Genomic DNA, 18,495 nt, shown 5'->3' on the forward strand with positions numbered 1-18,495 from the left:
TTTTTAAACTACCTGAATATTTCATTCTTTAAAAATCTGGCTTTGTGTGCCACTGCAAGGGAGTGGAATTGAAAAGACTGACTTATTTCCCTATTGCCAATGTATGAAATCCACTCTTTAGTCTACTATTTGGATGTCTGCACTTTGTTGTACCTTGGTATGATCTGTTTAACCTAAATGAGCTATATCTGAGTTCCCAAGTCACTTTTAATTCAAAATATATCACTTCCTCTTCCACAAAAGTTTATTTATTTAATTATATAATTTTAGCATAAAATATTTACCTTCTATAATTATCTGTTGATTCTTTATTGGTATTGTTGAGTATCCAAATTTATTTCATGAATGGTTTTTACTGCCACTTTAACTTTTAACTCCTTTGTGTTAGGAACAAATATGTTCTTTTCTGTTTTGTTATCAGAAGCATAATTTAATAGATATTTGAGAATAGTTACTTTTATTTACTCTAATTTCATTTGGATCAATGTCACTTGGAAACATTTTACTACTTTTTTGTTATCTAAAACTTCAACATATCAAATAGAACTAATGAGGGGAAAAAAGAGTTTAATTTTTAAAAAACATTGAAAGCAGGCTAATTAGGGTAATTTTTTGTTCACTTAAGATAGAAAAATGTGGATTTGCACACTAAAAAATGTAAACAGCATGGCCACGATATTAATTTGCATGGAGTACAATGTGATTTGTGTTCTAGTTAGTAATTAATACAATTAGTGTGTTTTTATTTTTGCTAATATATGTAAGACATGTACGTTAATTCTGATACATTACAAAATAGTTAATCTGTTGGCTAGGATTTATATATGTATGTATATGTGTATATTAAGTGTGTGATTAAAAGGAAGAAACTTGAAATTGTACCAGGAAATGAACATTTATTTTTTAAATTGATTATAGAAAATAGAAACTTTTGAAAGACTTTTAATATATTTTTATTACTTGATGTAGTCTCATCTAATATTTACTTTGAAACAGGCAAGAAAGCTGGATGTATATTTTGAATATGAAGAAAAAATAATGAGCAAAACTACTTTGGATAAATCTCTTCTTGATATAATATCAGACCCTGATGGTATGTACCATAAGTTTAAGGTTAAAAGTTTTACATCTTATGAATCCACCATTTTCAATTTGAGCAAAATTTAAGTAGAATTACTACTTTTCTGAGTCAATACTAATAACAAGGAAGCTCAGTGAACTGTTTTCTGTTGAAAAACTTTCAACGTAGTAGTTCCTGAAGTGGAAAAATGATTTGTATTTTATTTACTGAACTTTCCTTTGATATTATTTAAAGCACTTTTTGTTTTTATTTCTAAATCTATTTTATATGTTTAAGAAATTCACTTTGAGAAAACCTTGTAGTCAATTATTTATATTTGTATGTCTAAGTATTTTACGTTAGATTCTATTGAAACAAAATACAACTATTTATAATTTGAAAATATAACCTAATTATAACTTTTAATTATAGTGACTGTGGAATGTATAGTAGGGGGTTAGTCTCTAAAATATTCAAACCTTAAGAGACGTTTTGATAATTTCAGAATAGTTCTGAATCCAAATTTCATTGTTTCCCAAAGCAAATATAAAGCCCATGACCCATTTTGCAGATATGGAGTACTCAAGCTGTATAATGACGATTTTTAGTTCAAATTCGGATATAAGCTTTAGACTTTTTTCCAAATTGAAAAAAAGAAAATTCAAACTAATGTGTAAATAAAGATTCCATTCATTAAAACTTCTGAGGAGCCACAAGTATTGCTTATACTTTTAAAAACTAGACTTATAACGTTTTGCTATGTATGTGCACTTTGCAATGAGAGAAACATCCATCACTTCCGAGGTATTCCTGGTTATTTGTAAAAATTTCTGAATACAATCAAAACAATAAATGTGTTGATAAAAAGGCCTTTCTTCTTTGTTTCTTACACAACTTTTTCCAAAAGACATTAAGTAGGGCAGAACAAAGTCGGCATTCATGCACAGTGGCAGTCTGATGCCACTTTAGCCCAGAACAAGATGTTGGAACCTAAGCAGGATGGCAGGAGAAACTACACATGGGGTAGAGGGGAGTGGGTAACCTAGCGTGAAATGTCAAAGTTCAAGAGGGGATGAACAGTGTATCCACATGTAGGAACAAGTTTTGCAAGAGGTATAAAAGCCCTAACTGATTAAGGCAAGTGATCCCACACAGGAACCACTCAGTCTGGGCCCAGGTAGGTTGAAAAGTATGTCCAGGTGTGTGGGTGGTTCCATCATAGGGAATCAGAGTTCAAGTGAAATAAGAAGAGCATCCATGCAAGCAAAGGGATAGCAGCAGATATGGATACTTATTACAAACAGAGAACTAGTTAAACAAGTAAATATGTCGATTAGTTTAAGGGAGCCAGATTTCTTGTCATCAGAGGAAGAAGTATTAAGTACAGAAAGGTAAAAACTAGAATGAAGTAGTATTCAAGTGTTGTGAATTTAGTGTTCTCACTATATTTGTCAGATCTAGAAATCAATATACACACACACATATGTGCACACTTACATGTATTCCCTAGCTGAGGAGGCCTGGGAACAGTAATATCCCACTGCTAAAGATTTTGGCTCATAAATACCATTTTCCACCAGGACTCCTTCGAGAAGTAACTGATTCCAGGACTCCGGTAGGGAAAGAAAGTACTAGATGAGTCTGGAACATTTTGTTGTAAAAAAAGCAAGGAAAGAACTCAAAATATGATAGAACATGTCAAAAAGTCCCAGAAGTCAGCTTGACAAGTCTCCAAATCATGACAGTTGAATGTCAGAATAAATAATGAGTATAGCCCATACAGCTACAAGTCCTCATAGACAAAAAAAAAAAAAATGGTTACCTTCAAATTTTACAGGATATTTACAGTTTCAGAGTACTTACTTAAAAAGTATTTATTAATTACAAAGAGAGATATAGTAACTTTACAGTGGAGAAGCCTGACAAATACCCTATTTGATTATCACGTTAAAATCATCAGTAATGAGATATTCGGAAATACTGCAGCACCTACTATGATTCATTGCAAAGAATACAGCATCCTTTTGTAATATTCTTGCTAAAAATGTATAATCTGAATCTAATTGTGATGAAATATTAATTGCACAGTATGCTGCCAAAAAAAAAATGTAACCTATAATTTTAAAAAATACCAAGTCATGCCAGTCAAGGAAAGCTGGAGGAACAGTTTTGTACAGAAGACTAAAGAGGCATAACAATTCTGTGCAACACATGATCCCAAAGTTTGCCATGAAAGATATTGTAGACAATTCGTTAAACTTGAAATGGGATATGAGAATTAAACAACAATGTACATGTCACGTAGCAGATTACTACATCTATGTAACAATGTATCAACGTTAATTTTCTGTTATATTATCAAAATTATATTGGAAATGTCTTCGATATTGAGAGTAATGGACATTAGCTCAGCAACTTAAATTTTTCAGAGATTAAAAAAATGCTTTCCAAGCTATTCTTAAAACTTTTCTCAAAATATAAAGTATGACAAGAGGTTCCAGGCTGTAGCTACGTGCTATAGACTCTTGGTTTAAAAAGAAACATTTTATGATTTCAGTTTGATTCATATATAGTTATATGCATCAGGATGCTCTTCAGTCCTTACCATAAGATAACTCTATTGGCAAAGAGACTCTAGAGGGAGCTGCTGTTGTAGCTCAGTGGTAGAGCACTTGCCTAGCATGTGTAATGCACTGGGTTTGATCCATAACATCTTCCAATAGTAGGTAATACTTTGCTTTAAAAAGAAGGAATAGTTCCCATTCCTCAAGAGGAAACATATTTTATAATATTAGTGTTAATAAATGCCCTAGGGATTCTTAAAATTTTTTAATTTTATTTTTTAAATGTGATTGTATTTTTATAGCTTTATTTTATTTATTATTAAACAACTATTAATTTTACCAACCTCTTCTTGCCATCTTACAAGTATCCCATTCTATATAATTGTATTATTACCTGCCTATATCCTTCCTTTTCTTTTTGAGTTTTTCAATCTAAAAAGTAAATCTCAACACTATAGTTTGTAAGTTAGAATGAATTTGTTTCCATAATCACAGCCCTCTAATCCTACGATTAATCTTTTTCTGTATCTGTATTTTATGTGGTTATAATTATGGTAATTATCAGTTGAATCAAGAACCATATTTTGTTTTGCCACATTTACATATGCCTTGAATTTTAATGTACTTGTAAATGTTGATTATCATAACCACAATTATGAAAGTTTTTTGTTGTTTTTTTTCTTTTGTAGCAGGAACTCCAGAAGACAAAATGAGACTGTTTCTTATCTATTACATAAGTACACAGCAAGTCCCTTCTGAGGTATGTGCTCTAAAGAATTATTGGGAGGAATGCTTATTTGCAGTTATAACAGAATTTCAAAAATAGATAACTACTTCATTCCTTTCTTTAAAAGAAAAACAATTTGTTAAGACTCATTCTATTTACTACAGAGTTTGTGGCAGTTTTTATTGTCACCAGGGGAAACTGTCCATTCAGGAAATGTCTGACCACTATTAAGTTGTTAAAATATGAACTGAATTCAAGGTGCCAAAATTCTTATTTCTGGAAAATAACTACCCTAAAATAGGTTAACCAGTATTGATAGGATTTTTGAACAGTCTTATAATTTTAAGATTGTTTTGAAACTAGTATTCCATAGAAAATATCCTATATCCTCTATTATGTAGGAAAGTGATGGGTTTTGGGTGTCAGGCTTTTTACTGAGTTAGAGATCATTGACTCTTTCTCATGTTGACCAAGTATAGTTTTACTAGGTGAGCAAGAAGTATGAGCAACTAGTTTTACTAAATAAACTTCTAAGATTATATCTGGAATAACATAGCTATTGTAAGTTTCCTTTGCTGGTAGCAATTACTTTTTAATGTCTAGTGAATTGTCAGGCTTCTGTAGATCAAAACTTTTGGGCATGTTAAAACAGCAAAGATCAAAACTTTTGGGCATGTTAAAACAGCAAAGATCAAAACTTTTGGGCATGTTAAAACAGCAAACTAAACCCAGTATTTGCTTTAGGCCATTTCTATTGTACTATAGGAATACATCTATCTTTTGACTTCTACTTTAATTCAGTAAGTGTGGTTTTCTTTGTAAAAATCTCTCATCAATGGGAGTTTCCCATTATCTTATAAGATTCTAACAGACTATTATGCTTTCTTGAGACTATGATTTTTAGCTGGGCACAGTGATGCATGAGTATAATCCTAGCAAAACAGAAAGTAGAGCAGGGAGGATCACAAGTTCAAGGCCAGCATCAGCAACATAGTGAGACCCTGTCTCAAATAAAAAGTATAAAAGGATGAGAGTGTAGCTTTATGGTAGAATGCCCTAGGTTCAATCCCCAATTTAAAAAAAAAATATATATATATATATATATATATATATTTTTTTTGTTGTTGTTGTTGTTAAATCATATATAAGTGATTTTAAAACAATAGTTTAATTGGGCATTAATTTCATTTATATTTGTTTAAAAATTACATCTTTTCAGAAGTTTCAGTGATGATTAAGAGGCTTAATGCAAATTATGGCTACTGGTATCAGATTAACAGTTCTTTAATACAAAGTAATGAAAACTTCTGGTTGATGGTAAACTTTATAAATGCTTCTCCCTTGTAATGTTTTTATAGTGTAGTTCTTTAACTTACACAGATTCAACTTGACTTACTCATTAGGAAAATAAAAGCTCAAGGAAGAGAGAAAAAAACAGCTATTTAAGAGGTGTAGGACACTCAGACCCCAATCTGGGTGGTGGAGGGGGTATAATAACACTGTTTTTCAGTTAATGAATCTGGACCCCTAGAATATATAAGATGGGAAACCTGAATCAGCAGTTCTTTTCAGTCCATGTTGTTCTCCTGTTACTTCTGGTTCTGAAATATTCTTGGTCAAGCCAAATCATTAATTTAATGCTTGTCCCAAAGAAAGCCAATCTATGTTAGCAATAGAGAAAAAACGTGACTGTTGAATTTACTGAGGGATGATAAAATACTACAGTTTATTGGTGATTTGGGAACCTGTTAAGTTATTTTTATTTTATATGGTTTTTGTCTCAGATCCTCACTTGGGTATTCAGTAAAGATGCAACTCCATTCTATTTAGGTACCAATAATTTAAGCTCATGCTTTTGGTATTACTTGCTGATTACTCAAATGACAACATTCATGAAAGTCATACAGTTGTCATACAGTTCTTTTCTTATTTCAGGCTGATTTGGAACAGTATAAAAAAGCTTTAACAGATGCAGGATGCAACCTTAATCCTTTACAATATATCAAACAGTGGAAGTAAGTTTTATTTTCTTTAATTCCTATCATTTAAGGTAAGGGCACTGTTAAGGTTTTGTTCACAGAAAATGGGAATGCTAATAAGGAAATTAAACAGTGCCATTGTTGATTTTTATATCCAGTGGCACAAATATTTTCTTATCTGACCCACCCTATGCACATCTTAAAATTATATAAAACAGTAATGACTTTCTTTTTTAGACAAGCTTTATATTTTCTCCACTGATAAGGTAAAAAATCAAAGACTGAAGTGTCTTAAAAACATTAAAAGGTAATTTTAATTTCACAGGTAATACAGATTAACATAATGTAAAAATGTAGAAAATATTGTGCCAAAGATGATTAATTGGCAAATTTGTACTGTGTTGCTGTGAATATAAATTGTCACTCTTTTTCTGGATGATATAAAAATGCTTTTAAAAAATGGCTTGAACCTAGCACATTCTTCTCTTAATGATTTATCCCAAATAAGTAACTGGAGTTGTAAAATCTTAGAAGTAAGTAAAATGATGAAATTTTTGAAAACCAACTTAAGTGTCCAGTGATAAGATTGGTAAGTAAATTGTAGCATTTCCATAAGGTAGAATACAATTGAATCACTAAAAATCATGCTGTAGAAGACTTACTGACATAGGAAATATTCATGTATTTTTTAAGGAGAAAAAATTTGTGTAACAGTCCCATTGATTTGTTTGATAAATACTTTTGTTCTTCCATATTCATGGTTTCTATATCCACCAATTGAAAATATTCAAAAAAATTTTTTCTAAACACACATGTTGTAGAGAGCAGTGACAATAGAGCAGTGTCTGAAGAATTACTCCAGCAATCTTTACTTATATATGTCTCATTAATCAGATTAAAGACTATGCAAGCATTAGTCTTTGTATTCATGAAAGTTAGTTAACAACATTATGCAGCTTATTCTGCAATTACATTCTACAGTTGCATTGTGCAATATTAGGAGCTTTGGGTAGCTCTCAAGAAAGTCCATTGTTTAAAGTTACTGTTGTGTGGACAGGTTCAGGAGCAGTGGAGCTGGCAAAACATTGTGGTTTTCTAGCCAAAGAGTTCTTTTATTCCCAGGAGCTGAGTGCCTGAGATCAAGATCCAGGTTGATAAGACTCTAGCACAGAGCCTCCTCACAGAGGGCATTGCCATAGCAGCTAGGCATCCTGCACCTTTGCACAGAAACTTTCCCAGGCATCAAGCATACCACAGCCATGAAGTCATCAGAGACCCCAATCTCAGACACTGTTCTCCAATTCTCTATCACTGCTTTCGACAATATACACTTTTTTCCTAACATTATTCCTATAACAATACAGTATAACAGTTATTTACATAGAATTCATATTTCGTTAAGTATGCTAAGTAATTTAGAGATGATTTAAAGTATATGGGGATTGTATAGGTTTTATGCAAATACTATGCATTTTATTTAAGAGACTTGCGCATTTGCAGATTTTCATATATTTGAGGATCTGGGAACCAATCCCCTGTGAATGCTGAAGGATGACTGTATTTTCTAATAGTAAAGCCTAATAAGCAAGGCCCCACTGGCACTGAATTTATCTTAAGGGAATAGTTAACAAGTAAATGAACAAAATGATGCTATGCCATGTTAATCAAATAAAAAGAAATAAAGTTGAATAAGATATTAATTTATTGGAGGTAAGAGCTAAATATGTTTAGGAGATCAGGGAAAACCTCTGGGTATATCACATTTGAACACAAACTTAGATGACATTTTTTACAGCACAATCCCTGTTTATCCATTTTTCTGTATTAGTGTGTTAGTATACACATATATACATTTAATTGCATAAGTGAAATGACATACCTCTGAATGTCATAGCAGGTAACTCCTAGTGGTAGATTTTTTTTTCTTTTGACCACTTTATTTTCCAAATTTACTTTAATAAACATTACCTTTGAAATAATTTTTAAATCAGTTTTTAAAAGAGTAAGATTGAATTGTGCTTTCTGATCGCCAATTATGTCCCAAAAAATGTGCATAGCAAGAGAAATGTACCAAATAAACAGTGGTTATTCTGAGTAGTAAGTTTTTGAGTATTATCTATGCTTTCATGTTCTCAAATTTCACTTGACTGTGTTCTTGTAATATACAACAAACCTTTTTTTAAAAAGAAAAACTAAAAACTATTTTTTCCAACTTTTATAATATACAGACATATTTGGCAGTGTGACAGAGTCATTGTTCTTTTTTAATGTTTTTATTTGTTTTAATTAGTTATACATGAAAGCAGAATGCACTTTGATATACATAGATGGGGCATAATTTCTCATTTTTCTGGTTGTACATATTGTAGAATCACATCTGTCATGCAGTCGTATATATACATTGTTTGTTTTATATTATGATTTACATGCAATTCCTTAATCAGTATTTAGAGTTATCAGGGGGAACAACAATCTTGGGCATTATTTTACACAGTCATAAAATATATAAACTCTAATTTATAAGATTTTTTTTCCCATTGTAAGAGCCATACCAGTTTATTGAAGAAAATTTGGAAAGTAATATATAAAGAAAAAGTAAAAATTTACTTGTAATCTCACTATCCAGAGATTACAGGTAAATGTTATTGTATATCCTTCTGTTTTGTGCATGTATTACATATATTTCTTAAAACTGGAAAATCATTTTTATAAGGTTTTGTTTGTCATTGTTTTAAGATAGTCTCCAAAGTTAATATTTGATGTTTGCATAATATTCAGTCATACAAATATAATGCTATTTATAAACCCCTCTTAATCGTTTACATATAGTTTCTAGTAAAAAAAAAATACACATTTTTGTTAAGACAGAAATTCCAATTCACTGCTAGAAACAGTTGATTCATATCCTCCTTTCTGAACAAAACATATTTTTGTGTCAAGTTTGGGATTTCTATTGACAGATTTTATCAAGATTGAGATCGAATATTGTCTGCATATCAACTACCACATCTTAGTGATTCCCATTCTTTTTTACTTTTATAAAAATTTTCTTAGGTCTCTTCCCACACACACACACTTTATTTTTATTTACAAAGCAATTGAAATAATTAAGAATCATGAAAGAATAGTTATTGACATTAAATGTTTATAGTAATACAATGCTAATTTTGATTTTTAAATCATGTACTTTATGTATGCATATATCCAAAGATTAGAAAAATGTACACCAACATCCTAATATTTGGTTACCTCAAAGTTGTGGAATTCTTCTGAAAGCATTCTGTATTTTCTGGATTCTGTACAGAATGAGAGAAGAGACTCAGAGGAAAAATTTTTAAAACACACCTAAGTGCTGTGTTTTCTCCCAACCCTTAATAATGTTATAGTATAGTTAAAGATACTCTAGATACTTCAAACAGTTAAAAGTAATGCAATTAAATATAAAATTGTATGGTACAAAATACGGCTACAGGAAAAAAAATCATTGGATAGTAGAAATTGAAAGAGTAATGATAAAGTGGTTTTGAACTGAGTCTTAAAAGGAAATGGGCACTTTCCACTGCAGAAGGTAGTGAGTTTTACTCTCCAAAGGTCACAGTGAGCAAAGGCATATATTTGGGAACAAGAGAATACAGTATATGGAAACAATAAGGAGACTAAAGTTAATCAGTACATGATTGTTGTCTTAAGTTAGTAGGTGTCTGCCTCAGTTCTTGTCCTTGATCAGATGGGAGTGGATAAAGAAAGAAAAATTGTGAAGATTAAAATGCATTTGTGTTTTTAAAGAATATCAGTGTTTCTGTACTAAGTGAATATAGTTATGTTGGTTTAAAAAATTATTTCTCTTTTTCAGAAAATGCATAATAGAAGTTAGAGTTGGTCAATAGATATTTTAATACCATAATACTGAATAGGAATTTTAATAGTCACATCTAAATATAACTTTCTTATATCTTAGGGCTTTTGCCAAGATGGCCTCAGCTCCTGCCAGCTATGGAAACACTACCACTAAACCAATGGGGTAAGTATTTTTAATAATGCTGATTTAATCCTTGTCCTCCAGGCTTTAATTAGACTTTCATGCCTTAAAAACACGATACCTGACACTTTGAAGAATGTTTTTGTTATGATGCAGGATAAATATCACCATGCCTTTGGCTTCCTTAGATGGTTTAAATTTTTTTTAAATGTAATACAGTATCTTTTACATGATATGAACTTCATGTGCTTCTTTGTTCTTAAAACATTACCTTTTTCATTTTCAGAAAATATGTGAAGGTTAAAACTATTTTTATATCAATGTTGATAATTAACATAGACTTGAAGCTAGTCACTCAGACCTAGGTGTAAGACAGATCCAGGCATGGTGCTAAATGATAGCTAGGAAGTACCCAGGACTGTGGATGACTTCTTACTCCAAAGACTCATATAAAGTTTATGTAATTTTCAAAAATGATGAACAAAAATAATTCTTACTGTTCTCTTCCATACCATGCAAGTTTCAAATTCCTAACTTATTTTTTAGAGCTAGAATAAATAAAAGTATGAAGTTCAAAGGAAAATTGGCTCATCCTAGCTCCATACAAGTTTTAATGAAACATTTTCCAGAAACGATAGAACTCTGCCTAAGGCCTGCCCTTTGTAAGTCCTGGGCAAAATGAATCCAGCTGCAGAGGGTGCTGTGCAGTTTATATGCCCTTCAGAGTTGCCTGTGTGTATTCCAACAAAGATTACTTTCTCTTATTTCTGTTAATTAAGGATATCCATCCTGTCCATCTCTTCTTTTCAGCAGGGGGTAAGGATAAAACAGGGAAAAGGAAAATAATTTTGGAAAATAATTCACATGTATTTAATAAAAGAGATTTTCCAGTTTCATGTCTGAAAATTTTAAGAAATATTTAAATAAAGCTTATTAGATTTCTTACGTATTTTTAGTTGGGGATTTTAATAAAAAGTGTTATAAGAAAAGCAATTTGCAGGCTATCCTTAGTCCCCTAATATCATAAATGTATCAGAATTACTCTTCTGTGACATATGAGAGACTGAACAATAAATTTAAACCCAGTGTGACAAGTCATTTGTTGGCATTCTTTTTGTTGTTCAAAGTTCAGACAAGAACCGGGAGTGGTAGCACACACCTGTAATACCCTCAACTTGGGAGGATGAGGAAGGAGGATTGCCAGGTTCAAAGCCAGCATCAACAACTTAGTGAGGCCCTAAGCAACTTAGGCACTCTCAAAATAAAAAAATTTTTAAAGTGGGGTTGTGGCTCAGTGGTTAAGTGCCCTGGGTTTAATTGCTGGTGCAAAAAAAAAAAAAAAAAAAGTTCTGACAATAAGCATTCTTCAGAATTGAGACAGAATTCATGAAGTGGGTTATACCCCACATTTTTATTATAGACTTTATATATAGAGAGGACATAGTATATATACTGTTCAGGACTGGATCCTTTCTACTGCTGTGAACACAGTAGAAAGAGACAGTAACATTTGACCTTTTCATAGTACTTAGTAAGCATATGTATTTTCAACATGTGTGTTTGAGCTCCTAAAGCAAGTTGTCTGGGTTACTATCTTTAATTACTTCAAATTATACTTTGCCTAAAAACTGTACCTAAGATTAATATTTATTTGAGAACAAATTTTTTAAAAATAATTACTGACTAATCTCATCATCTTATGGCTAAATAAAATTGCAGCAGTGATACCCATGGAAGCAGAAATTCTCAGGGTCTTTCTATTTAGTGAAAACAATGGTAGTAGGTACATTGAGCATCAACATGCAGTGTGTAAGCAAGCAGATATTATATCTGTAACAAATTGGAGAAGCATTACTTACTGAAGTCCTTCTCTTTTGCCTCTAACTAGTCTCTTATCACGAGTCATGAATACAGGATCTCAGTTTGTGATGGAAGGAGTGAAAAACTTGGTCTTGAAACAGCAAGTAAGTGCTCCTGTTCAAAAGCATACTAGTAACTTTTTAACATAAATGTTGACAGGTTGACTACTGAGAACAAATGAGGAATAAAATAAGGTCAGGAAGTCCTTAATTGATATATATAAGAATATGAGAATTCTGAAATCTTAATACTTTTTAAAGATTGGCTCATTTGGACTTTACTCATATTTAATTTTTCTTTGTCATCGGGTTTATGAAAATACATTATTTGAAAAAATGAATTGCCACATAATATTTTATTTTAATTTTTCATAAAGTGGGTTTCTAGTTTAAAAGTAAATTTTTTATTCAAATTCTTTATTTGAATAAGTAATGTTCTATTACAAAAAACCATGGAATGTTAGAATAGTGAAAATCTTAATTTGCTTCATTTAATTAAAAGGCTGATTAATTTCCAAATTTCTCCTTTAAATAATTCCAAACATGTTATTTCATAAGTACTTGGGGAATACTTTTTAACCTCATTATCTCAGGAATTCTAATTAATACCTCCCATTCTACTTCTCTTGCAAGGAACTACTACTAAATATTTTTTAAAAATATTTAAAAAATATTTTTTAAAAAAGTGTTTTTTTTTAAACTGGTGCACAGTACTGTGAAGTCCCCTAATGATACCTGCAAGAAATGTTTAAATTGCCCTATTTTAATGTGCTAACACAATATTTGTTTTATTTTAGAGTTCATAAGATATAAAAACAAATTGTCTTTAAGACTTCAAATCCCTTTGCTTTTCTTAACATTGCAGATGACTACTGCTTTGACAGAGGCAAATTCTCACTTTGAAATGATCTGTGATTACCCCATCAATGTAACATATCTGGTACTACTATCAGAAGAGCCATGGTATTAAAAAAGAATAAGATCAGCATAAGACAAAATATGTATTGACTAGGGGTGTGTGTGAGTCATTTTATTCTGCAAAGTGAACTTAAGAGTCATACTGTAGCTGGGCACATTGATGTACACCTGTAATCCCAGTAGCTCGGTAGACTAAAGCAAGAGGATCACAGGTTCAAAGCCAGCTTCAGCAATTTAGCAAGACCCTGTCTCAAAAATATAAAAACGGGCAGGGGATGTTACTCCATGAATAAGCACCTCCCCCGCCCCCCCCCAAAAAAAGTCATATTATAGCTGGCTGTAGGTGGTACACCCCTGTGATCCCAGCAGTTTGAGAGGCTGAGGCAAGAAGATCTCAAGTTCAAAGCCAGCCTCTCAAAATAAAAAAAGGGCTGGGGATGTAGCTCAGTGATACGAACTCCTGGGTTTAATCCCCAGTAACAAAAAGAAAAAAGAAAAGTCATATTACAAAACAGCAAATCCAAATGATCATTTTTGTTGGTTTTTGTTTTGTTTTAGTATCAGAGACTGCACTTAACCACAAAGCCATATCCCCAGTTCTTTTTATTTTTTATTATGAGATAAGGTCTCGCCAAGTAGCTCAGAGCCTTGCTAAGTTGCTTAAGCTGGTCTTGAACTTATACTATTCCTGCCTCAGTTTACTAGCTGCTGGGATTACAGGCCTGTACCACTGCATTTGGCTTTTTGTTGGTTTTTTTTTTAAAAAAAAAAAAAAAAAGAGAGAGAGAGTACAGAAGGATATATACCAAAGCTTTAAATGTTAGTTTTTTTCTGAGTGAGTATTCACCTCGTATTACTTACACCTACGTGATAAGACTTAGAATTGAATTATGAAATATAAGGGTATGGACTTTCTAATTGTTCTTAATGAATATTATGAATTTACCCTCCAGTAAAAAGCTTCTTGTTCTAGAAATATTTATTTTAAACTCATAGAAATCTGTTTTAAAAGTTGCAACGTCATGGGGCTGGGGTTGTGGCTCAATGGTAGAGTGCTCGCCTAGTGCATGTGAGGCACTGGGCTCGATCCTCAGCGCCACATAAAATAAATAAATAAATAAAGTATTGTGCCCAACTACAGCTAAAAAATATTTAAAAAAAAAAAAAAAAAAAAAGTTACGACGTCCTAATACTTAAAAAGGCAATGGGGATTCTGAGGCAATTTGGGAACTAAGAGGTAAGAAGTGTCAAAAGAAGAGCCCACCTGTAATCCCAGCAGCTCGAGAGGCTGAGACAGGAGGATCAGGAGTTTGAAGCCAGCCTCAGCAATAGCAAGGCACTAAACAACTCAGTGAGACCCTGTCTTAAATAAAATACAAAATAGGGCCAGGATGTGACTCAGTGGTTGAGTGGCCCTGAGTTCAATTCCTGGTACCCCCCCCCAAAAAAAAAAAAAAAGAGATTGCTAAGAGATTGGTTCCATCAGTTTCACAGTTGGAGCATTATGAATAATTTATGCCCCTTAAAATTATATTGTTTTGAAGGTTGGGCATGGTGGCACATGCCTATAATCCCAGCAGCTCAGGAGGCTGACACAGGAGGATCTTGTTCAAAGCCAGCCTCAGCAATTTAGCAAGGCACTAAGCAACTCAGTGAGACCCTGTCTCTAATAAAATACAAAATAGGGTTAGGGACGTGACTCAGTGGTCAAGTACTCCTGAGTTTAATCCCTGATTACCCCCCCCAAAAAAATAGACAAAAACAATAGGATTATCTGTGTTCAGTTTTCTAGGTTACTTATAAGAGTTTTTTGTGTTTTGTTTTCTGAGCAGCATAAGTTTTATGCATCACAAGTATCAACTATCACATAAAATCAGTTAAGTGATATTCACAGATTCAAAATATATTTGTGATGTGATGAAATTATGCACAAAGTTGCATAATTTAGAAGTTTTCCATTCTACTTTCTTTGACTTGTTTGCCAAAATAATCCTCCTCCTAAACATGAATTACCAACAAATAAATTACAAATAATGGGAATCCACAGATTAAAAAGACTTAAAAACTGTATCTAGTAATGAAGGATAGATGTGTTGGATCTATGTAATTCTGTTTTCTTCATTTTTTTTCTTTTTATTCTAATTGTACATGACAGTAGAATGCATTTTGACACATTGTACACAAATGGAGTATAATTTCTCACTCTTCATGTAATCATATATGCACATAGGGTAATAAGGCCCAATTCATTCTACTATCCTCCTTCCCTTATACCTGCTACCCTCCCTTTACTCCCCTCTGTCTAATCCAAAGTACCTCTATTCTTCCCTAGCTCCCCACCCCCTTATTGTGAATTAGCGTCCACATATCAGAGAAAACATTCATTCTTTTGTTCTTTGAAACTGGTTTACTTCACTTAGAATGAAATTCTCCATCTCCATCCATTTACTGGCGAATGCAATAATTTTATTCTTCTTTAAGGATGAATAATATTCCATTGTGTATATATACCACATTTTCTTTATCCATTCATCTGTTGAAAGGCACCTGTGTTCCATAGTTTATAGCTATTGTGAGTAGGCTGTGTCACTGTTGTAAGCTGATTTTAAGTCCTTTGGGTATAAACTGAGGAGTGGGATAACTGGGTCAAATGGTGGTCCCATTCCAAGCTCTCTGAGGAATCTCCATAATGTTTTCCATAATGGATGCACCAATTTGCAATCCCACCAGCAATGTCTGAGTGTACCTTTTTTGCCCACATTCTCATCAAAATTTATTGTTAAGAATATAAGCAACAATAACTGCCATTCTGACTGAAGTGAGATGAAATCTTTGAGTAGTTTTGATTTGTATTTCTCTAATTGCTAAAAATATGGGACACTTCACGAATTTGCGTATCATTTTTTTCTTCATTTTTATTGCCATTACATGCTATGATTTTTTAATGGAAACCACCTTACATGTTTTATGGTTTCCTCATCTCTAATGTAAGAGTATTGGGTTTGCTCTGTAGATTCCCTTCTGTTTTATAATTTACAGTTTTTGAAAAGAGATGATCAATCTTATTCCCTCTCCTACTATCTTCACTGGTAACTTTCCACCCTTCTAGCATTGATATATATGCCTCATTCCCAAAGTGTTCCCAGTGTCTTCGCATTCCATCTTATTCTGTACTAATCAAAGCCTTCCAGATAAGCATCCTTCCTAAGGAAGTGCCTTTTCATTCTCCAGAGCTCTGATATGCAGGACAGCAGCAACCCTTGTCCCAGCCCTGCTTTCAGCTCCATATCCAAGTATCATTCCAAGCCTAGGGACGCGAGGAAAAAGTTAGAAATAGTCACCACAGAGCAGATGGCAATATAGGTCAAGAGGTGGCTAATTCTAGAACTCAAAGTGGAAAAAAAATCTCTGTTTTGGTTATAGAGCTGACACTTGTTAAATTGGTTTTTAGAATTTTTTGCATATTTTGTTTTGTTTTTTAAGCAATAACCCCAGCAGAGATAAAGTTAGCATTATTTTTATCTAAACTTTTCTAATGACTAAAATTACAAAACACTATTAAAGTAAGAAGTCAGGGTTTTTAGACACAAATTTCCTACCATATTTTTTTCTATACATAAATTTCTAGTTCATGTTTTGAAATTTGAGTACTCAATTTTAGAAAAACTGATCCTTAATTTAGGGTTTTTGTGTGTGTAGGACTCTTTTTTTCTCAAATCTGTATCTGTAATGGCTTTCTACTAATTATTAGAAATTTAATGGTAGTTGATCCTTTTAGTGTTACTAACCTACAATAATGCTTCCAGTTTTATTTCTAAATAGCGATTTCCAAAAAAAGAAAAAATATGCTTGGGAATTTTTTAAACAATATGTTTTTCATTTTATTAAATTTAATTTATATATCTTACTGAGGTACACAATTATTTTGTTTCTAAAAACAAAATAACAGTCTCTGCTAAGCAAAAAGAGATATACTGTTTTGTTCTGATGCTTTCTCTCTTCTATTAAGATGCTACAACCCAGTTTTTCCATCAATAAAAGTCAATTAACTTGTATGTAAATTATTCTCAATCTGTAATTTATTTTAAAAATTATTAACCCAAGCCTTCATTTAGGCAAAGAAAACAGCTGAATAGAGTGCCAGTTGGTGACAAATCTTAAAAGCTGTTTTCTAATGTACTCTTCCTTATCCCTTTAAAGACATTATGTGTGTGGGCTGGGGATGTGGCTCAAGCAGTAGCGTGCTCGCCTGGCATGCGCGGGGCGCTGGGTTCGATCCTCAACACCACATAAAAATAAAATAAAGATGTTGTGTCCACCGAAAACTAAAAAATGAATATTTTTTTTAAAAAAGACATTATGTGTTTCCTTTATCATTCTCTTCAACTGGAGTTGCCCTTAATCTCTGGCAGTCTGTGAATATTCCATGGTACAGCAGTTATAGTTGATTGATTTAGTGTCTGATCATAAAGGCCAGGAGAAAATATAAGAAAGATTTGTCCCTGGGCTTTTGAATTTTTGAACAATTTTTCTAGAAAGAAATTTTTCTCAAGTTATTTAATGTATTTATTGACAGACTTGTTATAAGAGATAGCAGAACTATAAAGCACAAAGTAAAACGTAATTGCATCCTTTAGGGAATTTTTATACTAAATGAAGATTTATCATGAAATCTTGGTTAAGTGTCCAAATTTCCAATTATTTTCAAAAGTATAAAATGTGACTCATGATTTGTCATATGTGAAATCTTTTGATTTTTTTTCTCCATTGCATAGCTGTAATAGTGCAATTCAAAAATGCTAAACAGAATTCAGTCTAAATAGATAAATGGGTTTTAAAAAAAAAAAAAAACTCAATTTTACTAAAGTCTTACCAAATAATTTGTAATGTTCCCTTGCTCCAGAATGTATTATTTCTTCCTCTACTGTTGCAAAATGCTTCATCATCTTTTGTTCTTATTACTTGGAACAAATGTTTAACTATAGTTTTCTCCATCCCTAGAGAAATTTATGGTTTAGGCCTATTGATAAATGAACAAACTCAATTTTTTTGAAACAAAAAAGGTAAAATTTTGAAGCCACCTTTTTAAATTTTATTCTAAAGATTATTCAGGAAATACATTCAGTTTGAACATATGGTTCTCTTTTATATTTAAAAGTTCCTGGCCAACACAAATTTCACAAAATGATGAAATAACTTTAATTTAATTTCACTTGTGTGAGACCATCTTAAAAGATTTTTACTTCATAATCTAGTAAAAGGGAAAAAATGTTTTGTTTCTTCTGGGGAAAATAGCATTTTCCTTAGTGCTAGTCCACTTTAGTAATAATATGTTTTATGACCTAAGAAAATTTAAATCCTTGTTTTAAATCCTTAGTTACATTTTTTTAAACAGATTTAATGTTGCTT

At 32.1% G+C, this 18,495-nt stretch overlaps 1 protein-coding gene across 2 annotated transcripts in view; it reads left to right on the top strand.

Moving 5' to 3' along the window:
- The window catches only part of Scfd1 (sec1 family domain containing 1), a 90,454-nt gene that overhangs the window by 56,106 nt on the left and 15,853 nt on the right, over positions 1–18,495 (top strand). For both annotated transcript variants that reach the window (XM_076850132.1, XM_076850133.1), the window contains 5 exons: positions 997–1,093; positions 4,314–4,384; positions 6,287–6,366; positions 10,289–10,351; positions 12,198–12,273. In XM_076850132.1, coding sequence (XP_076706247.1) covers positions 997–1,093; positions 4,314–4,384; positions 6,287–6,366; positions 10,289–10,351; positions 12,198–12,273 — 387 coding nt within the window. The remainder of the gene's footprint in view (positions 1–996; positions 1,094–4,313; positions 4,385–6,286; positions 6,367–10,288; positions 10,352–12,197; positions 12,274–18,495) is intronic.

This window comes from Callospermophilus lateralis, chromosome 3, assembly GCF_048772815.1.
Source record: "Callospermophilus lateralis isolate mCalLat2 chromosome 3, mCalLat2.hap1, whole genome shotgun sequence".
NCBI classification, from domain to species: domain Eukaryota; kingdom Metazoa; phylum Chordata; class Mammalia; order Rodentia; family Sciuridae; genus Callospermophilus; species Callospermophilus lateralis.